We start from the raw sequence: 25,774 nt of genomic DNA on the forward strand, positions 1-25,774 counted from the left end.
CTGCTTTGATAAATGAATCTGCGTCTCTAATTCTTGAAATGATGTAAGAAGTTTATCAATGCTAGCTTTAAAGATTGATGCTGGGCTTTTTCAGTGGAAGGTTGTTGCTTGCCTTGGTTTTGTTAGGGGAATGTGGGCAAAGGACACTGTGGATATATGGCAAGATCATGCCTTCAGTTTAGTGAATGATGATTTGAGCTTAGAGGTGAAGTTCCTCGAGAGAGTTCATATGATTGTCCCTTCTCTAAAGGTTATGACCACATTGATTTCTCTGGCCGATGTGGTATGACAGAAGAGCAAGATTGAGCATTGGTGATACATAGCCAAGATAGGAAGTGGAGGGATTTTCAGAAGTCTCATTCAGTTTTACAGCAGTAATATTTTAGTCAAAATTACCATGACACGTTAGAGAGAAATTATTTATCATGCGTCCCTTCAGGGACTGGGACGTGGTGCTCTTATATATTGATGTCATATTTGACAACTTTCCAGAGGGACAGATTTGTTGCAAGGTAGTGTTGTGCACTAAGATAATTACCTATTTTATTAAAGAAGTTTCATAGAGGTGGGATTAACCTGCAGTCACTCTGATGGAAACATGTGTAATTCTCCGTTCTGATTAGATGCCGGGGACACCTACACTTTTCCCTAACCCCCTCCCCGCCTCTGGACCCCAGGATATCTTTGTTTTTTTAAGGAGCCAGCCAGGCACCCTACATCACCTGCCGGACCTGGACCCCTTCAGACTTACCTGCTCGTCTCTAGACCCGTCTTGTCACAGCAACTGGCATCTCGCTTGTTTGCTATTTCCATGCACATCATCTTGGTTCATGTTTTTTTTAGGGATATTGGACATGCACAGTATCTGTGGGGCTCATTAATAATAATAATAATAATAATATGGCATTTATATAGCGCTACAAACCCTCGAGTATCTGAGCGCTGCTTATTATTACCCATGGTGTGTGCTGCTTATTTATCGACCTCGGAAGGATGAAAGGCTGAGTTTGGCCCTGCCGGGATTTGAACCTGCAGCAGCAGGCTCTGCACAGATGTCAAAGGGAGCACTCTACTCGCTGTGCTATCGGACCGGCTATTTATACTGGCTTCTGTAGGCATTTCCCTGCAAAAATGACTTTTAAGGCAATCACACCTCAGAAGGATCTCATAGATGTAAGTGGTGATCACCAGCACGTTCTTGGGCCAAACAGGATCTTGAACCTTACTGAGGCCCTTGCGTCACTGGGTCTTACCTTAGCCTCATGCTTGTGTGTTGTTGTTGGCACCATCCACTCCCAAACATAGAGAATATCACTATATTTAACCTTCTGTGGGTGCTTTAAACAGGTTACTCAGGCCTACCACTCATGTCATCAGTGACTAGTGTGAAAGGAGGAGATGAGGACAGGCGGAGAAGGTTGTAGCAGGCAAGGCCCTAATTTCCATCCCCTCTTTAAGTTCTTACATGCGTGACAGCAGTAACACTGTTGATAACCACATACCTGCCTTATATGAAGCTGGCCGAGTCTTTTCGGTTTTGTATAAAGAACTCTAACTACCAAGATGTACAGCAGTAAATAAGAAAACACTCAGAGACACTAAAAGCTATTGTGCCACCGAACAGCAAGCTGGTAGACTAGCCATACTAATCAACCCTCACCTACATGATCCTTCGGAGCTCTACCCACGGCATTTTGTTGTGCGTGGTGTTGCATACAAACTGAGCCAGAGGAATGCAATGTGCCGGATGTGCAATACTTTCACCCTCAGCTCTCCAAATCAAGTCGAACTTTGACCACTGGCTGGGAGACTTTGCATATCAGTACAGCATGAGGCAAGCTCTGCGAGTCTGATGCAAGTATTTAATTTCTATAGTTCGACTTGATTTGGAGAGCTGAGGGTGAAAGTGGGTAGAGCTCCGAAGGATCATGTAGGTGAGGGTTGATTAGTTGAGTGGGGCTGGAAGGCACTCCCTGTTCATTTGTCTTTAGGCCCTCACATTGCGACAGATATACATGATGTGGTAGGGGTTAATAATCAGTGTATAGTATCCTTGTGAGCATGGACACCTTCATTAGTGAGGAGCTTGCTGTCTCTAGATGGCAGAGAGAGGGACGGACCTTCAAGCATATTTTCATAATATCAATAATCAATGCAACCACTTTCCTAGTTACACAGGTTCTTGTACTGCACATACAGATGTTAACGTTTACCCAATCCCATAAACATATCATCTAAAACAGTTGTGCAGTCGTAAAAATAATGCAGAAACAACATTGACTCAAATACACACACAATAAGTTTCCAAGTAGACACAGACAGAATCGCTATCCAATTAATTTATTAACAGCTTAATAGGAAATTAAACAGATGCAATGTTCTTGTAGTTTCAAAATAACCACGCCTATTTTAAAGATGAGCTAAACAAAATACAAAGAAATCTCTTCAAACAAATAACTTTTTAAAAGTACAGATATTTCAAAATCGTGATTTCTATCCGGTCCTGCTTTGGAAATTCTCCTCACGGAAATCGGAAGGCGATGCTTAAAGGGATCTTACTTTTATTGAAAGCAGTTTTGTTTTATGTAATATTGATGAAGTGATTTTTCTTAGGTGATAAATTCCCCTCGGCCTTGTGAAATATTTAAGCAGTCTCATAGAGGATCCTCTCTTGCTGTGAGAAGTGAGCCCCCTGAGGTTACACAATTTAGACGTTCGGCTTTGCCTTATCCTCCTTGTGTTGCATAAATCTCCAAACCCAGCACACTGAAATGCAAGAGGCCCCTTCGACGATTAAAGATGCATGAAACGAAGAAGCACAATTGCAGATCTGTATTTACTGCTGGGGATGTGCTCCTTAATTAGTAATATAGGAGCTAAGAGCAGAATCTGTCACTGTACAGATATGTTAAAGTGACTTTTGTGCATAGAAGGCCTGAATCCATGAAGAACGTTAGATGTGTAACTTTTTACACAAGGTTTCTCTAAGTGATAACCAAGAGCCAATTATAGCTAAAGTTGTCTATGGAGTCAACCCGAGCAATAGTGTGAAATACACCCCAGTTGCTCAGCGAATGAATCCCATCTTACATTTGATGTGATTTCCCCTCAGAATCCCTTTTCCAGCCCTGACTATCCACATTGACCGCCGAGGTTGGGTATAGAGAGAGGAAGTATGAGAGACGCATTAAAGTAACGGGCATCTTCTTCCTCACCATAAACCCCCCCAAAATCAAAAGAATGCATGGCATTCGTTCGACCTCATTTGCCTCCCTTGTGCTTGCTCGTCATATCTCCTGTAAAGCCAAATAATATATGGAATCCTGCTATCATCCTCCGCCTCCCTCTGGTTTGCCCTCCCATGATATAAAAAGGAACCAGTACCCGCAGTCTTTCACTACCCCCCCCCCACTGTGTTTGCTTTCCGCACAAACCAAAAGCAATCAATACATACAGGCAACCCATTACTACAGAGATAACAGGCATGCCAAAGCCTTTCTAAAGGGGAGTAGTCTGCACCAATTTTGAAATTGCAGTATTGTATTGTTTATTTATAAAGCGCCTATACACAGGCACATGTTTCAAAGCACTCATGGAGAGTGGGAACAGGCGATTCTGCAGTATTACCTGTTCAATTAACGGGTGAAGACAAGGGAGAACAGACAGACGATCTTAGGCACAGTGCGTAGGGATAGTGCAAGGGCACACGGTCACAGGGAGGAGGAGATCCAAGTGCACCCGGTTGGTGGAGATTGGGGTAAGTGCAGAGAGAGCCACTCTCTTGGGTTAGATGGCAGTGGGCCATCTCTGTCTTCTACTGGCCTAAGAAGACTTTCCGAGGCAAAGCAAATGCATGGGATCTTAACAATTGAATATGATTTTCATATTCCACTAGCTTGACGTCATACTAATAGTGCATTTACCATTTCACTATTAATAGTCTTTTTTTTATTTATTTCATTGTGCACTTGGCTAATCATAACCTTTGGCACATAAGAAAAAAACAAGTACATATTGATTCATAAAGTATAAAATACAGTCAACAGTGATGCACTATACAACATTAAAATCATTTTTACAAAATATTTAAAAGAATTACAAAGAATTAATAATATAATGATCTCTCTGCTTGATTCAATTACTGTGGTGTTCGAGACCTTAAAAAAACAATCAATCATTTCACTTAATCAAAGTTAAAAACACTTGCCAAACATAACAGCCACCAGCAGTGATGACTGGTAATTCTGCAGAGTACAAAGATGTCCGAAATTGGTCCGATGTAATACAATCAATATGATCAATTAGATCATGATATCCCTTGTCATAACAAGCCTCCAAATGAGAAAATGTTGTTAATACATGGCGAGAGGTTTCAGCTACATGATGGCACAACCTACAGAGTCTTGTCTCAAAAGGTATGTTTACCCAGAGAGTAGGGTATTGCCAGGTGGGTAAAATTTTGAACCGTAAGTAGGCAATGATCCTTCGCAAATCCTCATCACTCAATTGAGCCAAATTGGATCGAGGAACTCCACCCTGAAAACCCTGCCGGCCGGTCATATTCACTGTATCATTTTCTCTCTATAGCTTGGATGCATTCTCAACTTTTTCCCAACCGCATTCTCTTTTTAGCATGTCATTAGCATTGGGCAGGGTCAACATTGGTTCTATCGAGAAAGAGATGTTACTGAGATGTGAAGAGCTGCATCTTATTACCTCTCCAAGAAAATAATTTCTCATTTTCGTCCCTCAGGCTCAGAGCTAACAATCCCAATACAGTTTGTTTACCACGCCCAGGTGTTAACAATTGAGCATGACGTTTACAATGTTGGATTAACCAATAAGATCTTAGCAATTGGTTACCTAGCTCACAACTTAATTCCTCAACAGGCACAGATTTATGTACTCCATGGATGGACCGCAACATCTTCCCCTCGAGGTACTCTACCCTGGACACATATATCCGGTAAGACCACAAGCCCATAAAGCAGGCCAGGAAGAATGCTGATACAATAAATAGTTTGTTGTTCAGCAACATTATAACCACCTTTTGGGCTATGAATCTTTTTAAAAACAAACATTTTTTTCCAGATTTTCACATAAATGGGATCTTAGTAAAAGGATAGTGCTGGAAGAGTTTAAGTTGAAAAACCCAAGTATATCCATCTATCCACAGCTGCTAGTGCATTCTGCGGTAACTTCCAGAGACATTTACTTTTGCTTGTTGCTCTATTGCCAACTATTAAAATCTTGGATTCAGTTTCATTGATGGCTAAATGATTAGCTGTGGCATAAAGATAGAGGGCATTGATTGAACGCTGCAGGTGAATTGGGTGCGGACAATGAGTACGGTATCATCAGCGTAGGACATCCATGTTATGGTTTCATAGCCAAGACGACGAGGAAAATTACATACCACACTCATTGGCTCATCCAGATACAATAGATACAAATTAAATAACAGTTTGTGGCAGTCTATTAGAAATCATTATTTCCTGACTTAGATGAAAGGTAACCATAGTGTCATTGTATAGTAGCTGTATAAAATACAGTAACAAAAGGTTCAAGCCCCAGCATTTAAGTTAATGCCACAGCCGTGGGCGAGAGACTGAGTCAAATTCCTTTGTAAAGTGTATGAAGCACAAATACAATTTCTTATCAGAGCATTTAAGTGACTCAGCAAAACACAAATTTACAGATGGTATTCTGCATTTTTCTGAAGCCTGTGTGAAACTTGCTAAGCAAGCCTTTTTCTTCAACCCAAAATGTCAACTTCTTTAGTAGCAATGAGGCAAATATTTTTGAGCTGGAATCCCGCATTGCAAGGAATTTATTGATAGAGGGGTCCATCCTATCCCCTTGTAGACCGGTATCAGGATGGAGTCCCTCCAACTAGCTGGAATTTCGCCACTTGCTACTACTTGTTGGAAAACATGGGTGAGAATAAAAGCCCAGGACTTCAGATTTGCCTTAAAGACCCCATTCACCAATCCATACGGTCCTGCTGCTCTTGATGATTTGAACGTGTGTATTACTACAAGCACTTCATCTGTATCCCAGCTAAGGGTTGACGCTGGAGCAGATATTAATGGTGACGGATTAACATGCTGCAAACTATTGTCTAAATATAAGGAGGTCAGATGCACACACCATTGATCTTCAGATATGGCTTTCATTTCTAAGTTGTCATCATTGGCCATGTGTCCTCTATAACATGCCCAGAATGTCCTGCTATCTTTGGTTTTTAATAGCCTAAATGAAAAAACCTCCAATTGCTATTATTCTTGGAGTGCCAATGGCATCTCAACCAATTCTTATTCTTAGTGGCCTGAGCTGTTAAAAATGTGTCTTTCTCTCTTGCAGAGAGACGACGATCTTTCTTGATTTTTGCTTTTCCTTTGCTGTATTACCTCCTCCTATACTGTATAGCTATATCAAACAGCCCCACATTATGTCACTTAGAATTGTTACCAGTGTGACTCAAATGAAGACAACACTCTGTGAGTGTCCGAAAGTTTCACAGGTCCCAATTATTTCCTTCCAGACAATTTTCAAATACTATGGGTTTGGAGCAGATCAGTGTGTTTACCTTCCCACTATTACATTCATACCATAATATACAGTTCCCTTGCAGGCTAACCCTGCAACGTGGGTTGGTTTGCACAATCACGCGTGCCCCATATGAAGATTGCGACCATGTTATGGGAAAGTGATCGCTAACGTCTGAATTATTCATCCTCCAAGGACTACAACTAATGCATATGATGTGGTCTAAAAAAACATAAGCTACGGTAGATGAATATTTACCATTAGACCAAGTGTGCCCCATCAGCTTTCCCTTTAAGGACTTCCTATTCAGGCTCGGTCCAATGAATGTATCAATCTCCCCCACCCCTGATCATTCATACTCTCCATAGAGACAAAGCCCCAATGAATTGTGTTGAGTGGTATACTTCAGCGTGCCAAAAGACAAGTGAGCATTGTAGTCTACTGCTATCAACAAATTTCCATTTGGGAACTTATCGTCCCAATCAGTCAGCAAGACATCTACCTTTGCCTGTTCGTTGTTGGTTGCCACTCCTCCCGGGGGATCATACACATTGACAATCAATAAACCCATAGTCATCAATAAATCAATATTAATCATTTTGCGAATCAGGAATGAGATCTTGAACAGCAGGGTGGGTAACTAAACTGGAGGAGAACTAGTCTAGCCATATAATTGGTGGCTGTTTCCCCTATATACTTTAGTTCAGTACTTGAAATGAACATTTAACAGTCATGTATAGACTTTCCAGGCATCTGGTCAAACAAATACCCCATTCATAGGTGCTTTCAAATCATACTAGATCAAACCAGTTTCGAAATTGAATAATGCAGCATTACCATACCATTGTTTAAGAATTCAAAATCACATGTTCATTATGTTAAACGAAATATTATTAGAACAAAGCCCCTCACGAAAATTGGAATGCCTTATTTAGTGATCATGATAGAACAGGTTTTACAGGTTGATCTTTTCAGGATCACAACCCATATGTCAATGTTCAATGATGTGTCTTTGTCATAGGCAGTGACATGCATGCATTTATTTCTTTCCTTTGACACTGCTCGTTCTGCATAACACACAGGAAATCTATTTTCAATGAATGTTTTGCATATCTTTTCTGCTCTCGAGTTTTAAGATTGTTCAGAATAGTAGACAAGCTTGCTCTGACAAAATGGAAACAGCCAACCCTCGCACTGCCACACTGGAGTTTACATTGTCATGCTGGTGCCCTTATTTTCTTTTATTGATCTGCAAGTCCCACTCAAATCTTAAGCTACATTCAACAATTATGTAGGTGTTTTGTTGTTTGAGCCAGCTGTCAAAGCTCTCTAACATCACAGAAAGATGTAAGTCTCTATAAGCTCACTAAGTTTTTATCTTGACTGCTTCCATTGCATGTTAGCAGCCTCCTGCCAAGTAGGCTTGTTCAGCTCCCTCACAAAAGAATGTTGTGTGTGACATTGAAGTCAGTGACCATGGTTTTCTTGTACTGCCCGGTGAAAATGGCATTCTGAAATCAGTCACTATGAGTAATTACTTGAGAGCCAGTCACTATAATTTTCAGCTTCCTCACCAAACCAATATCCATGCTAGTCACCGTGTTTTTCAGCTCCCTTAAACAATTATACTTGTAACTATAAAGCCAATTAATGTGATGTTGGCACCTGCACATATGAAACTGCGGGTCAGTTTGAAACCATTGCCTCTGACGTTCTGCTCTCTCCTCCAAAAAAAATCAAGTGTCACTTAATCGGTCAACGTGATTTTGTGTTGCCTCACTAAATGAATCATATCTATTACTCTGAAAACAGCGGCTGTTATGTTATGCACCATCGCACATAAACCATGTGTCACTGTCCAGCCAGTCATTAGAATCAGAATCACTCCTTCTTCAGATAATAACATGTGTGCTCCCCTTGTAGCCAATCATTTTGATTTTTAGCTACTTCACAAAATGGACATATAACATAAGCCTGTAAGTGCCTGTTATTCCACTAATCCACAATATGTTACACTCCAAAAAGAGCCACTGTGTTTTTCTACTCACTCACCAAACCATATTCATACTAGTCACTGATAAATCAACTCCCTCAAAGATATCAGTACTAGCTGGTACTGTTGCATGCAGTACTGCATTTGACTAAAGGTGGGTTTAACCACTGATTAGGCCTTCAATAGCGAATTGAGAGATGTGTGGGAGGTGGCATGGGCCCTATCCCTGCAGCCTTACAGGATTACTGTCTTTTGACCTGATTGGCAGGAGTAGCCTGTGGGATAAGCTGGCTAGGTCCATCTGCTCCATCTGAACTATATGGAGGAAAGTCAGCACAAGTTAGTTATTTAGGGTCCACTGACAGGGCAACCACATTGAAACAGGGTAAAGGAAGTGTGTCTTTTGGCTCCCCTCTCATTTAACCTCTATATCAATGACTTTCCAGTATGCCTCAACTAAGCCATTGTGAAGCCTGTGGGATAAGCTGGCTAGGTCCATCTGCTCCATCTGAACTATATGGAGGAAAGTCAGCACAAGTTAGTTATTTAGGGTCCACTGACAGGGCAACCACATTGAAACAGGGTAAAGGAAGTGTGTCTTTTGGCTCCCCTCTCATTTAACCTCTATATCAATGACTTTCCAGTATGCCTCAACTAAGCCATTGTGAAGCCTGTGGGATAAGCTGGCTAGGTCCATCTGCTCCATCTGAACTATATGGAGGAAAGTCAGCACAAGTTAGTTATTTAGGGTCCACTGACAGGGCAACCACATTGAAACAGGGTAAAGGAAGTGTGTCTTTTGGCTCCCCTCTCATTTAACCTCTATATCAATGACTTTCCAGTATGCCTCAACTAAGCCATTGTGAAGCCTGTGGGATAAGCTGGCTAGGTCCATCTGCTCCATCTGAACTATATGGAGGAAAGTCAGCACAAGTTAGTTATTTAGGGTCCACTGACAGGGCAACCACATTGAAACAGGGTAAAGGAAGTGTGTCTTTTGGCTCCCCTCTCATTTAACCTCTATATCAATGACTTTCCAGTATGCCTCAACTAAGCCATTGTGAAGCCTGTGGGATAAGCTGGCTAGGTCCATCTGCTCCATCTGAACTATATGGAGGAAAGTCAGCACAAGTTAGTTATTTAGGGTCCACTGACAGGGCAACCACATTGAAACAGGGTAAAGGAAGTGTGTCTTTTGGCTCCCCTCTCATTTAACCTCTATATCAATGACTTTCCAGTATGCCTCAACTAAGCCATTGTGAAGCCTGTGGGATAAGCTGGCTAGGTCCATCTGCTCCATCTGAACTATATGGAGGAAAGTCAGCACAAGTTAGTTATTTAGGGTCCACTGACAGGGCAACCACATTGAAACAGGGTAAAGGAAGTGTGTCTTTTGGCTCCCCTCTCATTTAACCTCTATATCAATGACTTTCCAGTATGCCTCAACTAAGCCATTGTGAATCCTGTTAGAATCAGAATCTAACACTTTGCGATGTTACTTTATGCTGAAGGCTCAGTCTTATTGACAAATATCACAGTGGCACTTCAGAAATTGCTTAATGAAGTAGAAATATTCTGCCAGAACTATAGGATAAAGATCAATATGATTAAATCCATAATATTGGTATGGTGGTATGCATTGTCCCCCAGATTTCTTTTGAAAATCGAAGCACTTAAGAGAATGAAGTGCTTTTCCTACATTGGCTTTATATGTGATCAGTCACAGTACTGTAACTCACCCCTTATCTGTAATGAAGCAAGAGTGAAAGTGGCAGCGAAAGGTACAGCACAATGCACTAGAAATTCGGGACAGGAATGCTGGAATTTCTTCCTGACATTTGTAGAGCAAAGATCGAACCATCTGACCTAAATTGTCCAGAGATCTGGACAGCATTCTCCCAAGGAAGTCGGGTCAGCCAGAGAAAACTACTGAATTAAATAATTCAGATACCCTTGGCCTCCCTGTCAGCATCCTTAGAGGCAGACTGGGATTTAGATCTGAGAAAAATCATATGGGAAACACCTGAAAGGAACTGACATGCCAACTGGGTTCTATGGAGAGAAATGCCTTCACTTTAAGAGATGCAGAAAATACTTCTCTACCACCGTTCAACCGACTACCATTAAATTAATCTGGTGAACACAAGTGTCCTTTGTACCTATGACTCAAAAGATAATGTAATGCATTACTAAAAGCATTTGCTGGAAGCACATTTTTGAGTGAAGCCAAAGACCCCAAGCATATATAGTTCAACTATGCAACCAAGAATATCAAAGAGCCGTAGCCATTGCAGGAATGAATTCCTGGCGGAGAAATAATTGAGAGAAATAGAGGTAGTGCTTCTCTGCAACTTGTCTAAGTAACTGTGATAAGTTAGAAGGTTTTGGACAAGTTCTAATGACATACAAAAACCATTGTGTGCTGTCTCAAGAAATCTGATGCTAGAGGACCTTGTGAATTATGTAGGTCCCACGGAAACCTGAGACTCGATGATGTACCTGTTAAGAAACGTCTTTCTCAAAGTTGCACAGAACTGTAGAATTTCTTAGAAGGGCTCTGCTATTCAGGAGTAACCATCCCAACTATGCTGCATGAACTGAAAAGTGTGCTGTCTTTGCTACTCACTATTATGGGTGCAAACGTGGGTCTATTTCTCTTGTTTCTCCATGCAGCAGTGTTAGAACCTGGATTTAACCACTATACCATTACGTCAGGTTTGGAATTCATTTTTCAAGTAATCATTGTATGTTTCTTTTAAAGTATGTTTGTATGCCAAGGCTGAGTGTTTAATCGACGATGCAAAATGGAACAAGCATGTCACGCTGAAGCAGGTCCCTCTGATTTTCTGTTGAATTGCAAATAAATCACATGTCACTTGAAAGATACTCACTGGGCTTTTCCATGTCTTCACAATAGAAGAATGGGCATCACTTTGGTCCCAGTTACTGGAATGTTCTGCTCCCTCACAAAAAAGTACAATGGATTCAGTCACTCCAATTTTCTTCCGCTCCCTCACAAAAAAGGTGTCCCTTTGAAGTCAGTCACTGTGATTGTGTGCCTCATCAAAATAAGAATATGTTTCAACTAAGAGACAGTTGCAACAATGTTCTGCTCCCTCGTTCAAATGATGTCCCTGCAAGACACTGTAATGTTCAGCTGCCTCGAAGATTCCTCTGCCACTATGAAGCCAAACACTGTGATTTTTGATGAACTCAACAACAGAAACACTCTTTGTCACTCTGATGTCATTCACTCTGATTTTCCTCTCTCACAAGAAATCATATGTAACTTAAGTTACTCACTGTGGTTTTGTGTTTGCCAACATAATTCATTAATTAATACCGTGTGTCTCTTTGAAGCCAGTAACTGTCATCTTGTGATCTAGCACAAAAGAAAGCATTTGCCACTTTCAATCCAGTCAAAGGAATGTGAATATTCCCCTCTAAAGCCAGTGAATGTGTTTTCCTACTGCCTCAAAAAAAGCGCAAATATCACTAAAGTCTATCTTTGTTTTGGTTAATTTCCACACAAGCAAATAATACCCTGCAGCAAAAAACGTATGTAGCTAAATATTATTATTGTGATTTTCTGTACTCTCGGACCTACTTGCCTGTCTGAGCCCTTTCTCTAGAAATTATAGGACATTCAGAAACCTGTGGCGTTTGCAGGCGTTCGCAGCCTGAGCATGGACTTGCTTGAATATATTTTTCTCAAGCACTGGTAAACGTTAGAAAAGTGTGAAATAGCCAAACTTCTAATTCATGACTGAGCAGACGTTTAATCAGACTTGCTGTAGCACCAGGAGAGCAGTTGTTTTGTTCTGGCATACCGCTAGTGCCATGAATGTAATGGAATTGACATTCTCCTCTTTCTCCTCTTTCCTATAGAAAACAATGAGATATGCCTTGACAACCATGTGGATGGTTGAGTTGATATCCCCAAATCTTTTCAAATAGCTTGAAAATGTATTTGTCATCCCTATAGTTATAGTGTCGGCACAACATGCTTCTTCTATTCTCCCACCAAACTTGCAAGGTTCAATTAAATCTCTATTGACAGAAAGGGTTTGCGACATTAGAAAGACAATCATTGTGTGATCCCAATGACAAAGAGATAGTGCCCTTTTTCAGTGCATTCTTGCCTATATATTTCTCTGTGTTTCTGCTGACGATGTTAATATACAAAGATTCTGCTTCCACCCGATTCCTGGGTCAAGAAATAGCTAATGTCTGTCTGTATGGTGTTCTGTGTTTTGGAAATGTATTCCTTTCTTCTGAAAGTTGCATACTGAAGTGTTACTATAGATTTGAAGACAAATCAGCTATTTTCAAAGTGAGGAATACATTTGTTCAACGATCTTTGTTTTTGGCTTTGTGAATTAAATTAAAATGTATTTAGGTTACCCAAATGTGTTTAGTAATTTTGAAAAATGACCTCTATCTGTATTCCCCTTGTTTTGTCTCCTGGTTACTGGTTGACCATTATTCCTGTTACATGTATGCCTTCTTTGCTCTGTACACTTCCTATTTCAAGGCCCAAAGTATACAACTACGGAGGTAAATAAATGAAAAATACATCAAATGTTAATGAAAACTTTATAAGTAGCTTGATGTGCTTTATTCCAAGATGCCATTCTGGCAAAAGAAATGTCTGTTTTCTCAAAACACGTTCATCTTAATGACAAGTACATTTTTAAATCATAAAATGTCATACTTTTGTTTTTCATTCTAGCTTCATTCTGACTTGGACAAGGGAATTGGCTCTGTAAAATACACCCTCTTAGGAGATGGAGCTGGCACAATCTTTACCATTGATGACACCACGGGGGACATTCATGCCATTAAGAGCCTTGACCGAGAAGAAAAGCCATTCTACACTCTGCGCGCTCAGGCTATTTCTATTGGGGCGGGGATTCCAGTCGAGCCAGAATCAGAATTCATTATCAAAGTGCAGGACATTAATGATAATGAACCAAAGTTTTTGGATGGACCTTATGTTGCCAATGTACCAGAAATGTCACCAGTCGGTAAGTAGTACTCTTATATATTTCTACAAATGCAAATATAACTGTTTTGTATTAAGTATTATTGTTTAAGAGGAACATTCAAGCTTTGACGATGGATGTTGTGTGAGGGCACACTAAAATAATATTGTTTATGGCCTGTGCAATACAATAGTACATTTTGTGAGATTTTATTGTAAGTATGCAATTTACATTGACGCCCAGATGAAGGCCTGTCTGTTTCATTTGTCTGAAGCATGCCAACACATTGACACAACCATTCATGGTATATTTGATAATGGCACTATTTGAAGAACTGCTTTTTATATTGCTATACTTTATTGGTTAATCTTTGTTCTTTTTATCTACACGTTTGAGAATTAGTGGACTCTATGGACATGGTTTTCCGATGCTGCTTTATTTAGATATCATCGCTACGCTAGCATAAGCAAAACCCTGATGCTGTATTTAAAACATACAGTTCTTATAAGACTTTTCCTTTGGCACATTTTCAGTATTATTAGGTTTTTAAAGACTATTTCAATAAGCCCCATTTTTATATCGTGAATACTTCTTGGGTAGTGTCAGGGTTGAATTAAAGTGCTTACATAACAGGACAGTTAAGCTAACCAAGCTAATAGCACATTTTGGAGGCAGAGTATACTCCAAAATCAATTTATCGCTGATGACACCTAGAGACTTCCACAACTACTAAGGAAACACAATGCACAAGTTTTTATAACGTTTTATTGGACTAACTCGAACTATTATGCAGAGTTGGAGCAATGAATTAGCTTTTGAACTCCCATAGAAGTCTTCTGTAAATGGTGCAATGCAATAAGGAACGTTTGGAAAAGAAACACCCACTAGTCTCTTGAATCTCAATGCAAAAAAAAAAAAAATGTTCATTTTAATCTCCATTGGTTAAAGGAACAGTATGCTTGCAATGCAGGTCTGGAAAGGCGTGTCTTAACCATATGAATCATAAAACTGCTGCATGCTGGGAATAACACAACAGTTTTCCCTAAGAATAAATCCACATGTCTAGACGATACTTGCATGCAACTTTAAATAGAATACATTTTAAAAGTTAGGCACGGACCGTCTAAAAGTGGGCCCCACTCATTTCCTAAAATGACTGATGTTTTTTTTCAAAACATATTGAAGCGACATTTTTAAAAGAACGCAATTGAAAAGCAGGCCATGTGTTGCATTTTCTAGACACAGCCTCTAAATGTGTTTTTGCAGGTTCTGTATAGTGTCAAGACCACATATTGATTTCAGTGCAGCTGCTAAAGTTTACTGGCTGACATACAGTGAGACGCTACAACATATGTTCTCAAGGTTAAACGGGTGTAGTCTCCAATGTTTCCTCAGGTTTCCTTTCGATAAGGCAGGCTTTCCAGTCCTGCAGTGCATGCATACTATCCCCTCACTCAATTGAGTTAAAATTGAAAATGTTTTATTTTGTTTGTAACTTTGAGAATGACCTGACTAATGGGTGTTTCTTCTCCAATCTTTACACATTGCAACATTTGATAAAGTCTATGTGATTCGAAAGCTAACGCTTTGTTCCTTCTCTGCCTAATATCCCCAGTGTGTCCAATGAAAGGTTTTGAAGCCTGCATTTTGTGTGATTTTTAATCTAGCCTAATACGTCTTCAAACCTTTTCTTTGCACAACTAGTAAGAGAAACTTCACAGTAATTTTCATCGTTTACTATGCACTTTAGATATGTTTTAGAAAAAAAGAGACAATAAAATGCACACTATTCATTGTTCTGCAAATATGTTTTCAGGGGGAGGAGATGCTGCATACATCATTTTATTTGTCAACATTTCATTTGTTTTCAAATGTAATGGGCCTGAAATATGGTATTTCATATAAATATTTGTAACCAATGTTTTCTGATGTACCAATGGCTTCTCTGCTAATTGGATTAAGGTCTAAATGGTCTATTCATTTAATTATTTTGGAATTTTATGTCTCAAGGAATTTCCTATGAAAACAATACAAATTAAGAAAGTCATTGTTCCAAAACTTCTTTTAAACCTTGTTTTGCCTTTAAAAGATCAACAAGAAACAGAAAAATCTCATTGGTGTAATTCAGGTTTCTTGTAAGAGAATATGAACAAGGACATCATTGATCAGGTCATAGCGCCAACCACTAGGTCTGCTAAACAACACCACCCATGTGGGAAAATGGAGAAAGGTTACACAAACTCTATACATCCTCCACCCGCAGCAAAAGGGAAAGCCAAGTGACACTAGCTCAACACACCCACCTGGCGTGAGGAAGTTACCACCTCCTCTGTTGACTTGTTATATGATGTGTACTTTTCTGGGAAACCAGACCATATTCCATTATACTTGCATAGAAGTTCCCAATCCACTGCAACCTGCATTCTGCTTCACACTACCACCACTCATTAGTGTCATTTATTCCCACCTTCAACAACTTTTCCCGGAACACTATAACCTTCGAATGGATTGTGTCTTCCCACGTATTCCTCTCCTTTGGATATTTCCTTGCCAGCTTTATCTGCTTCAAATTTTTTTTCCGTGACAGGGGGTTCTCTGTGCTTGTCTCGTCGACTCGATATCCCTGGAGGGCCTCCGTCTGACGGGCAACGTTATCACCAGTATATGTTGCACACGCAGAGCCCGTTTGCTTCAGTTCAGTTATTCTGATGCAACTTTTGCTTCAAGAGAATTGTGACATGCTTTTGTTCTTCATCAAATTTGAATTTATTGTCCTCATTGTCGGCTCCATCCACGCCTAAGATGGGTTTAAAAAAATGTCAAGACTGTGGGGCAAAAATGTCAATCACCGATCCCCACCATGTAAGTCTTTGGTGCCTTGACATAGAACATCACACAACGGATTGTGGTTTTTGTCAGGCTATGACAGAGGAGGCTCTAAGAGAGAATAAAGGTAAATAAGTGGTGGGCAGGATCCCTTCAAAGTCCCCTACTAGTATTTAAAAAAACAAAATGATCTGACGATTAGAGAGATTCTCCTCAATGGAAGAGATCCAAGAAGGCAAAGAAAAGATGTCATAGATCTTCTTCGACATCAAGTGATTTCTCACCTGAGAGAATGACATGCCCATCTAAATCTGACTCCCTGTCTAAGTCTGATGGGTTTTGGAGTGAGATGATAATTTTTGAGAAGATGGCCCATCCCCCTCGAAAGAAAAGAAGAAAAGCCATGCCACTGTTCCTCTGCATGAAGATGACAAAGGGAAGTTGAAGGCTAAACCTAGAGAAACCTCGAGTCTGGAACCCAAAGATTATCATCAGGAGCCGCCAAGGCCTCGAACCGACGAGAAATCGTAGAGGACTTTGACAAATCAAGAATCCAGCCCTTCAAATGTTTCATTGATGAAAAAGATGTCAAAAACTTCGAAAATAACAGGGTGAATTTTATTGATGCCTTCGACATCAGAGCCATTGATGCCTTTATCAAAAACCTCCACACTCGGGTTGAAAACTATGACGTCACTGACCTTGAAGCCGTTATCGATGATGTCTACAAAGCTGTCGAAGCTACCAACGGCACAGGAAAAGACTTGCAAACATTTACCAAAGAAGGATTTCTTTAAGACATTAACCTCAATTGATGAGGACCATGAGCCTTCTGACGACAATACTCTGCATTTTGGCCTACAATATGGTACTCCAAATGTACGAGGCAAATTCATATCAGAGGGGTCTAGAATCCAAGATTTGTATGAACATCTTCAGATGGCCAATGGTGTGGATACATCACCTGAAACCAGACCCTTATGATCATGCTGATGCCTCATATGGGCAATTAATGAGCAAAGTATTTGCATTTTTAAGATGGAGCAGGCCTACTGCCCCTTTTGAGCAGGATGATTTAACTGATCTACTAGACCAAGTTCCACAGAAAGATCCCATCTTGCTTTTTCATATTGTTCTCCAAAAAAAAAGATCAAAACAAATTGAGAAACTCCAGAATCTATTTCTGCAGTTAACAAAAGCTTCTCCAAGAAGTATAGACCATCCAGCAGTGACCCTGATTTCTTGACTAAACATCCTGTGCCGGAAAGTCCAGTAGTACATGCACCAATGCCCACTAAACAGTCAGCATACCCCACTATTCCACCAGACAGGGACGACAAGCGTGCAGATGATTGGGCACAGATGTTCTTCACAGCTGGGAGCATGGCAGAAAAGTCTGAAAATGCCTCTTGTGCCTTGTCAAAATTCACATTCACCATGTGGGATTGCGTAGCAATGGCGGCTGACTGCATTCCCGAAGAGGAGGAAAGAGAAAGCTTCCTGGCTATCATTAAAGGTGGAAAAGAGGTGATGTGTGAGTGCCTACAGTCAGGACCGCATACTGCAGATAGCATTATTAGGTCCATTGTGACAAGTACAGTGATACACAGATTTTTGTGGTTGAGAAAGTCGGGGATTGTACCGGACATGCAATCCAGGCTTCTCAATATGCCTTTTGACATCTCTCAGCTGTTTAGCAGCAAGGCTGAGGAAAGCCTGGAGAAGCCGCAGACCTCTAAGGCTGCAGCAAAGTCTCTCAGCACCGTAAACAGACAGCCTCAACATTCTTACCCTGGTACATCATCTTGTAGGGGTAAGTCCTTTCATTTCTACTCCTCAGTTGTAAGAGCGATGGGGCAGGCTAATCCTAGAGGCCAGAAAACATTCCCTCCTAGTGGATAAGGGAGAGGTACTAGGTCCACCCAAGCAACAGCTACTTTGCCCTCAATCGCTCCTTCAGCCACCTGAAAACCTCTATGAGGCCTTAACCCACAAGACCGCATTGAGAGGCAGACTCTCACAGAATCTGAAAAAAGGACAGGGCATCACTTCAGATGCATGGGCACTGGAAACTTTAGCCCAGAGTTACTGTCTTCCCTTTCAAAAAAGGCATCAGGATCATCCACCGGGGAACAACTCATTCAAAATTCCAAATTTGCTCCATGTGCATGACATTTTAACCCTGCCAGAGAAATGTGCTATAGAACCGGTACCTGTAGGGCAGAGAAGCAAGGGTTGTTATTCCCCTTACTTTCTAATACCCATGAAGGACAGAAGTTTGAGATCCATTTTGAACTTAAGAGGCCTGAACAAATTCCTCAGGAAGGACAAGTTCAAGATGGTTACCCTTTCTCAGATCCCTCAGTCCCTCCAACTCCAAGACTGAATGGTGTCATTTGATCTTCTGCATGCTTATGTTTGTGTGCCTACCCATCACAAGGACAGAAAGTAGCAGAGGTTTGCAGTTTGTGATTCTCATTTTCAATTTTGAGTTTTGCCATTCGGGCCGACCTCTGCCTGAGGGTTGTCACTAAGTTGATGGCAGCTGTGGCAGTGAGTCTCAGGAGAGGGGGGATTCATGTCTACCCCTACATGGATGATTGGCTGATCAGGGCTTGTTGTCCCGTACAGACCCTGAAACATCTTAGCATAACCTGCCACTCTCTCCACAAACTTGGCTACTCCCTCAATTACAAGAAGTGCCACATGATACAATCTCAAAGGATCCAATTCATGGAGCATCCTGGGTGCATATTCGGGAAAAGCCTTGCCACCCGGGGTGAGGGCTCAACATATTCTTCAGATGGTCACAAAATTCTAGAGTGCCCAGAATCTTCCGGCCTTCAACCTTTTGAGGTTGCTCGGGCTCATGGCATCCTGCATTTTGATGGTGCCAGAGGGTCATCTGAGAATGAGATCTCTCCAATAGGCTCTCAGGAGACAATGGTCCCAATTCTCAAGCAGGTTGTCAGACCTTCTTCAGATTCTGAGCAGAGTCACACAGGATCTTCTGTGGTGGGCCTGCTAAGACATCATTCTGAAGGGATAGGCCTTATGGCAACCATGGCCAGAGATAACATTAGTCATGGACGCCTCATACACAGGGTGGGGAGCACATGCCAACGATCTGACAATCAGCGGTCGTTGGTCTCCATCGGCATCTAAACTACAGATTAATTATTTGGAGCTGAGAGCAATCGGACTAGTGCTGAAGGTCTTTCTGCCCTCTGTACAGGAAAATAATGCCCTAATAATGACGGACAACACAGAGACCATGTACTACCTGAACAAGAGATGAGGTGTAGGGTCACTACCACTCTGCAGAGAGGCAATGCAGCTCTAGCTCTGGGCAATTCAAGAAGGAATATCCCTATCGGTGGTTCACCTAGCCAGAGAGGAGAACACAGCGCCAGTCTCTCTGAGCAGGAAGAGTACAGTCTCCCACGAGTGGGATCTAGCCCAGGAATTCATTCAAGAGATCCTCACCCTTTGGGGAACCCCTCAAGTGGATCTGTTCATGACCAGTGTCAACCGGAAGTGCAAACTGTTCTCGGGAATTTCGCCCAAGAGGAGCTCTAGGGGACGTGTTTGTAGTGGACTGTGGGTGTCGACTCCTGTACGCGTTTTCTCCAGTCCCCGTCATTCTTCCCATGATCAGGAGGTTGAGGAAGTTCTGGAAATACGTGATCCTAATTGTTCCAGATTGGGCCAAGAGGACATAGTACCTGGACCTTCTGGACATGGCCATCTGACCTCCAATACGTCTTTCACAAAGAGAGGACCTTGTCTCACGAGAGGAAGGTCAGGTTCTCCATCCAGAGGTCAATACACAAAACCTTCACGCATGGTTCCTGAGAGGTTGAGATATGTGGATTGGGTCATAATGGAGATTTTGCTTTCAGCCAGAAGGCAAGCATCACAATCCTTGTATCGCTGCTGTTGGAACAAATTCATCAGCTGGTGCAGGGAAAAGAGTGTGGACCCTTTTCAATGCAATACACCTATAGTGTTATCTTTTCTGTGACTTTTAGAGACTATGAGGCTCCAGATTGGAACCATAAATGGTCATGCGGTGGCGCTTTCAATCTTCAAGCACTCCTTGGAAGAAACGTCCTACTTTAAAATACCATTAATCATACCATTTCTTAAGGGACTCACTAATGTGTTTCCACCTACTCCTTTTCAGGTCCCGGTATGGGATTCAAATCTTGTACCAAGATTTCTAACATATATTCCATTTGAACCTCTGCATTCATGTCATTAAGACTGTTAACATTAAAAAACATTTTGCTAGTAGCAGTAACATCCACCAGCAGGGTGAGCAAGTTGCAGAGACTTTCTTGTAAAGCTCCACACACTGTATGGTCCTTAAAGTGAAACATTCTTTTCAGCCAAAGATAATCTCTGACTGCCATTACTCTCAAAATATAATTTTACTCTCTGGTAAAACTTCCACTCAGGAAAGAGGATTTGGAAAGGATGTCCTTCATTCGGTCCATAATAACCTTTTAGGACAAATCTAAATTCCTTCTCCTGCCACCAAGACTGCCACTGCGTTGGGAGTCTATCAAAAAGATGAGGAATATGTGGGAGGACACAATCCATTCGAAGAACAAGTTACTTACCCGTGGTAATGTTCTTTCAATACGATGATCCTCCCAATGTATGCCTCGTCGACCCTCCCGGCCTACCCGACTGTATAATTGATATGTTTTTACACTTTACGCTCTTTTAGAGTCTCATACAGTCTTAAGGAGGTTGCTAGTAATTCCTCCAAAAAAGGGGAAAAACAGAACTGAAGCCAACAGGCGCTGCGCGTACTACATATACTGGTGATGACGTTGACCCTTGGATGGAGGCCCTACAGGGACATTGAGTCCATGAGACCAGTGCTCAGCACCCTCTGTCGAGGAAATGTTTTTTCCGAAGCAGCTGAAGCTGGAATGGAAATATCAAAACATGAGGACTATGTGGGAGGAACATCCAATCGAAAGAACGCTGCCACGAGTAAGTAATATGTTCTACTGTTGCATAAATCTGACCTTTGGGTCTCTTGAGCACTTTTCAATATTGGCCAGGATGTGGCACCACTTTGCCTGTGAAACTGTGCATCTCAATTTGGAGTCCAATTTACACTTCAGTAGTGAAGTATCCTCCTCCAAAACCTCCCCAATTAGCTAATACACCTGGGGCACCAGGTCCAAAACAGATTTACAAAATGCTCCTCATTTATTTATGCATGCATGTTTGTATTTATCAAAACATTTCTTTAGGTGGTACCTTTTCTTCATGTACCGTTATGCAAATGCATCTCTTTGTATGAAACCCACTTGCATCCGCTTTTACTCTGTGTAAAACAGAAAAATAATGCACTTTGAATTTGGAGGCTTCGTTATGAAGTGATAAACTGAGTCGTACCTTGTTTCTGTAAAGTGTGCATGTAGCTCAGGATGGGGTTCTCTGGGACTAGGCCCTCACCCCTGATAAGTGGCAACCCTGCACTTTCCTAGTTGGAAGACAGGCGGTTGTGAATTAGCCCTCCGCCCCCTGAAGTCGATACTTTGAGTACCACTATATTTGGTAATAATCAAAGCTAATATTACTGGGGTCAGAAGAGGGCGGTGTGGACCATGCAGTACTTCATGGCTACCCTGATATATTTACATTTCATGGCATTACTGGTGATCTCTTGACATATTCCACATGTAAATTAACATACAGTAATTTAGAGGGTTCACAAACTGCATACAAATGTGTGTGGTGATCCTCTGCTGCTGTCTCTCTAGCTATATAATTATTGACTGACGGTGCGCATAGTTGGGTGGGTAATCTATTGGCATAGTTTAGTTTTTTTTAAATAATAGATCCTTACATGCATTTCTGAAATGTTGACGATGAAATTGTAACACGTGTGCTGGTGGAATACGAAAGTTGCTACTGACATGTATAAATCATCACAGTTTGGGAGAGGTTACTTTCACTAAAACAGAGATGGTGTTTAAAGTACTGTACATCGTCTGGCATACAGTCTTCATTAGTGTATTTCAGTATTGTATTTAACGAGTACTCTGACTCACTGCCTCATGCACGCGCTCTGAAACACTTGTGTACGAGCGCGATATAAATAAAATATTTCATTGAAGCACTGTTTGCTCTTCTAGGACTGCAAGTATATGTCATGTCTATTAACCCCGTGTATACAAGATACCGTGCCTACGTTCTACTGCTAAAACAAGAACCGAGCTGAAGGATTCATCTCATCCCTAAAATGTGTTGAAAGAATTTGTCGCTTTGTTCCACAAATAATTTTATTCCCTCTTACGAATAAAATGATTACCCTCTCACCGGGTAATCATACAATATGTTTACTGATATCATTGTTTCCACCAGAAACTGCCGAATATTGAAGCATTGCAGCAAACATGACAGAAAGGGTAAGTGGGATGGAGTAAGGAGGCCAGAGGATATGTGCAGAATGGGGGTCGGGAAAGGGGCAGTGGACATCGGGGAGCGCACTTAGCTTCCTTCCCGAAGAGGGAAGATGGTGACCTCCAACTCTGAAGTGGCTCAAGGTGGGGTCTTTCCCGATGTGGTAAAGACCCTGTTCTGAGCATCCTCCTTGGCTGGGAGGCTGCCACACCCCACTCGCCAGGTACTAATTCTAGATATTGGAAACATATTATGTATAAAAAACATCTTTCAAATGTGAGGAATTCATGGTAAGAAGTAGGCATCCCTTACTTCTTCTAGAATACACCGAACCTAGCTCACAACACACGTACCAATCCGTAAATCACAAAACACAAAGCACACCACTGACCACACAGTCCACAAATGACAGCACACCTCAAATGGTGAATATACCACAGGACATCCAAAATCATCATACCACCAAATCACACTAATTCCACACTATGCACACCACACATAATACACACCCACCACACACTGTTCATACTACACCACCACAAATCACACTATGCTATGCACACAAAACCATGTATTGCACACTCCAAACCACCACATAAACTTTACAGAAACATTCACACTGCACAGAACAGACACACACCACAGACCCACTAACATACCCTTCTCTCACCTCAAATTTCCCCTGAACATATGCATATAAACTCTCTCTCTCTCTTACACACACACACACACACACACTCACTCGCGCACACACCACCAACTCAGTGGGAGGGCTACGTGCCTGATCTCTTTCAAGGATAATCTGGCACCCACCTGCAAATATAGCAACAAAACACATTGATCACTTGATAGTATCATAACAATCATGAGTTTGTGTAAATGCCACGTAAAATAAAATAAAATATTCCCATGAATTATCATCACTGCCCATGATTGCAAGCTCTCCCAGAGAGTCATATTGAAACATTTGTAAATTAAATGATAGACATTTCAATGTGTACAAAAAGGACACAAGGCACATCTATTAAACAGTGAGTAGCACTGCAAATAAGTTTTAATGAAACTCAGCCAATAGTGTGGTAACTATATGTTACATCTGTAGATGGGCTTAACCTCATACATTAGAAGGAGTAGTTATGCTCAGAAACACTGCATAAACAACTTGGCATCTGAATTGGAATTATACCAATTCTTCTGTTTTTGTATGTGATGTGAGCTCTCATACTGTGTGCTACTGGCCATGTTCACATTGTATCAAATGTTACATTCTAATGTTTTATGGTTTCATTAAATATGTTTGTTACGGATATCTGAGGGTTCAAAATGAATCTGTCAATAGATTTGGGAGAACTCTATTAATGCTCTGACACTAAATGTGTGCTGTATAATTTGCAATATTCCTACAAGTGAGCTACGTATTAAAGAGCGATCTGTCAGTGTTTCACATAGTTAAGACTGGGTGAATCACCTACAAAGCATGCATGAATATTTGCAGGTCTGGCCCTCAAAATTCAGGCGACGTGTGAATACTCTCCGGGGTCTGGTACTCACAAAGTATTCATGAGCCTGTCAGAACTGCAGGTGGTGTTTTTTGTAATGCTATGTGTAGTGAACGCAGGAACCCTAAGGCAGGATAACAAATACATGTGTCGCCAGCAAGGCTTACTTGTCATGGCATCAGCAGCATTCCTCGGACCAGCTGCCAGCATGGTCATGTGTTCCACAATCAAGTTGGCGTTTGGGCCCTGATGAAGGCTGCTGATGCCGGGACATGTAAGCCTGGCTTAGGGTCAGGAGTATTGTTTTTTTTTACAGAAAATGTCCTGGCCATGGCCTCCCCCAAAGAGCTCTTTAAAAAATAGAATCCCTCGCATGAACCTGAGAAATGTTGGAGGGATCCGCCAAACTTGAATCACTCAAGAATCTTGGTGAATTAGGGTTCAGCTGAATACATTGACCTGAATACTGTGTCAATATGGAATCATCTCTGTTAATGACGAGTAAACATAGTTGAATATGACCTGTGTTATAATCAGTGGGTGGCAAGATCAGCATGATGAATTAGAGTAGTCTTTTCTTTGTGTGTCTTCTGTATGCAATGAATGTCTGTTATGTAGTGGTCAGTGTGCGAAGATGGGCGAGGGTGGGGGTGGGGGAGTGTGCAAGGGTGATCCTCACTTTCCATAATGTCTAAAAATGACTATACTTGTCAGAATTTGAACAACCGGGAAAATATTGTTTCCCAGGCATCCACACCCTGACCTGTGACTTTAGTATGTTGAAATTTACATCGGAAAAAAACACACAAAAAAGTGTCTGTTCCCAAATGTGTTTCCATGTCCTTGACAGTGTGAGCATAGTAGCATGGCTGAAAGGGAGACCCAGCTATTAGAGAAGCAATACCCGAGCTCAATAAAGGCAATAGCAGCCTCCAAAGATGACCCTCAGGTCATAGCATCAAGGGAATATTTGAGGAATAAAGTAGAACAGTGCTTGAGAATGCTTCAACCAGAATGCGTGCTCCTTGAAAGTACAGAAGGAGGAGTCTTTCCTATGGTGTAATATGCCATGAAAGATCCAACTGCCAACACTGATGACCCGATATAAAGTTTGGCTGTCCTTATGTATTTATTTGTAGTATGTATTTACTTATTTTCACATTTATAAAGCGCACCAAGCTAAAGGGCATCAAGGTGTTGGTTACAGAGTTACAGAGTTTGAGCAGGAATGGCGGCTGGCCAGTCTTTTATAGCAAGAGAGGTCCATGTGTAAAGAGCATCGTCTTTGACTTTTTCTTCGATTTCCAGTAGGACTGCTCTTAGAGTAGGGGGCAGCGTATTCCAGTATTTGGAGGCTATGACTGTGAAGCGTGTTCCTCCCGCTCTCCTGAGATTGAATATCGGGGTGGTTAGACGGTAAGTGTTAGAGGAGCGGGGGTCTGGATGACTGGATTTTCTTTAAATCTGTGTGACAGGTAGGCTGTGGCAGTGTT

The 25,774-nt window shown here is 41.4% G+C and overlaps 1 protein-coding gene across 1 annotated transcript in view; it reads left to right on the forward strand.

Annotated features, from left to right (window-relative positions):
• The window catches only part of CDH12 (cadherin 12), a 1,497,293-nt gene that overhangs the window by 366,779 nt on the left and 1,104,740 nt on the right, over positions 1–25,774 (forward strand). Inside the window, exon 2 of the mRNA XM_069613705.1 lies at positions 13,275–13,569. Within this exon, the coding sequence (XP_069469806.1) occupies positions 13,275–13,569 (295 nt within the window). The remainder of the gene's footprint in view (positions 1–13,274; positions 13,570–25,774) is intronic.

Source organism: Ambystoma mexicanum, chromosome 5p (assembly GCF_040938575.1).
Source record: "Ambystoma mexicanum isolate Mex_15411 chromosome 5p, UKY_AmexF1_1, whole genome shotgun sequence".
NCBI classification, from domain to species: domain Eukaryota; kingdom Metazoa; phylum Chordata; class Amphibia; order Caudata; family Ambystomatidae; genus Ambystoma; species Ambystoma mexicanum.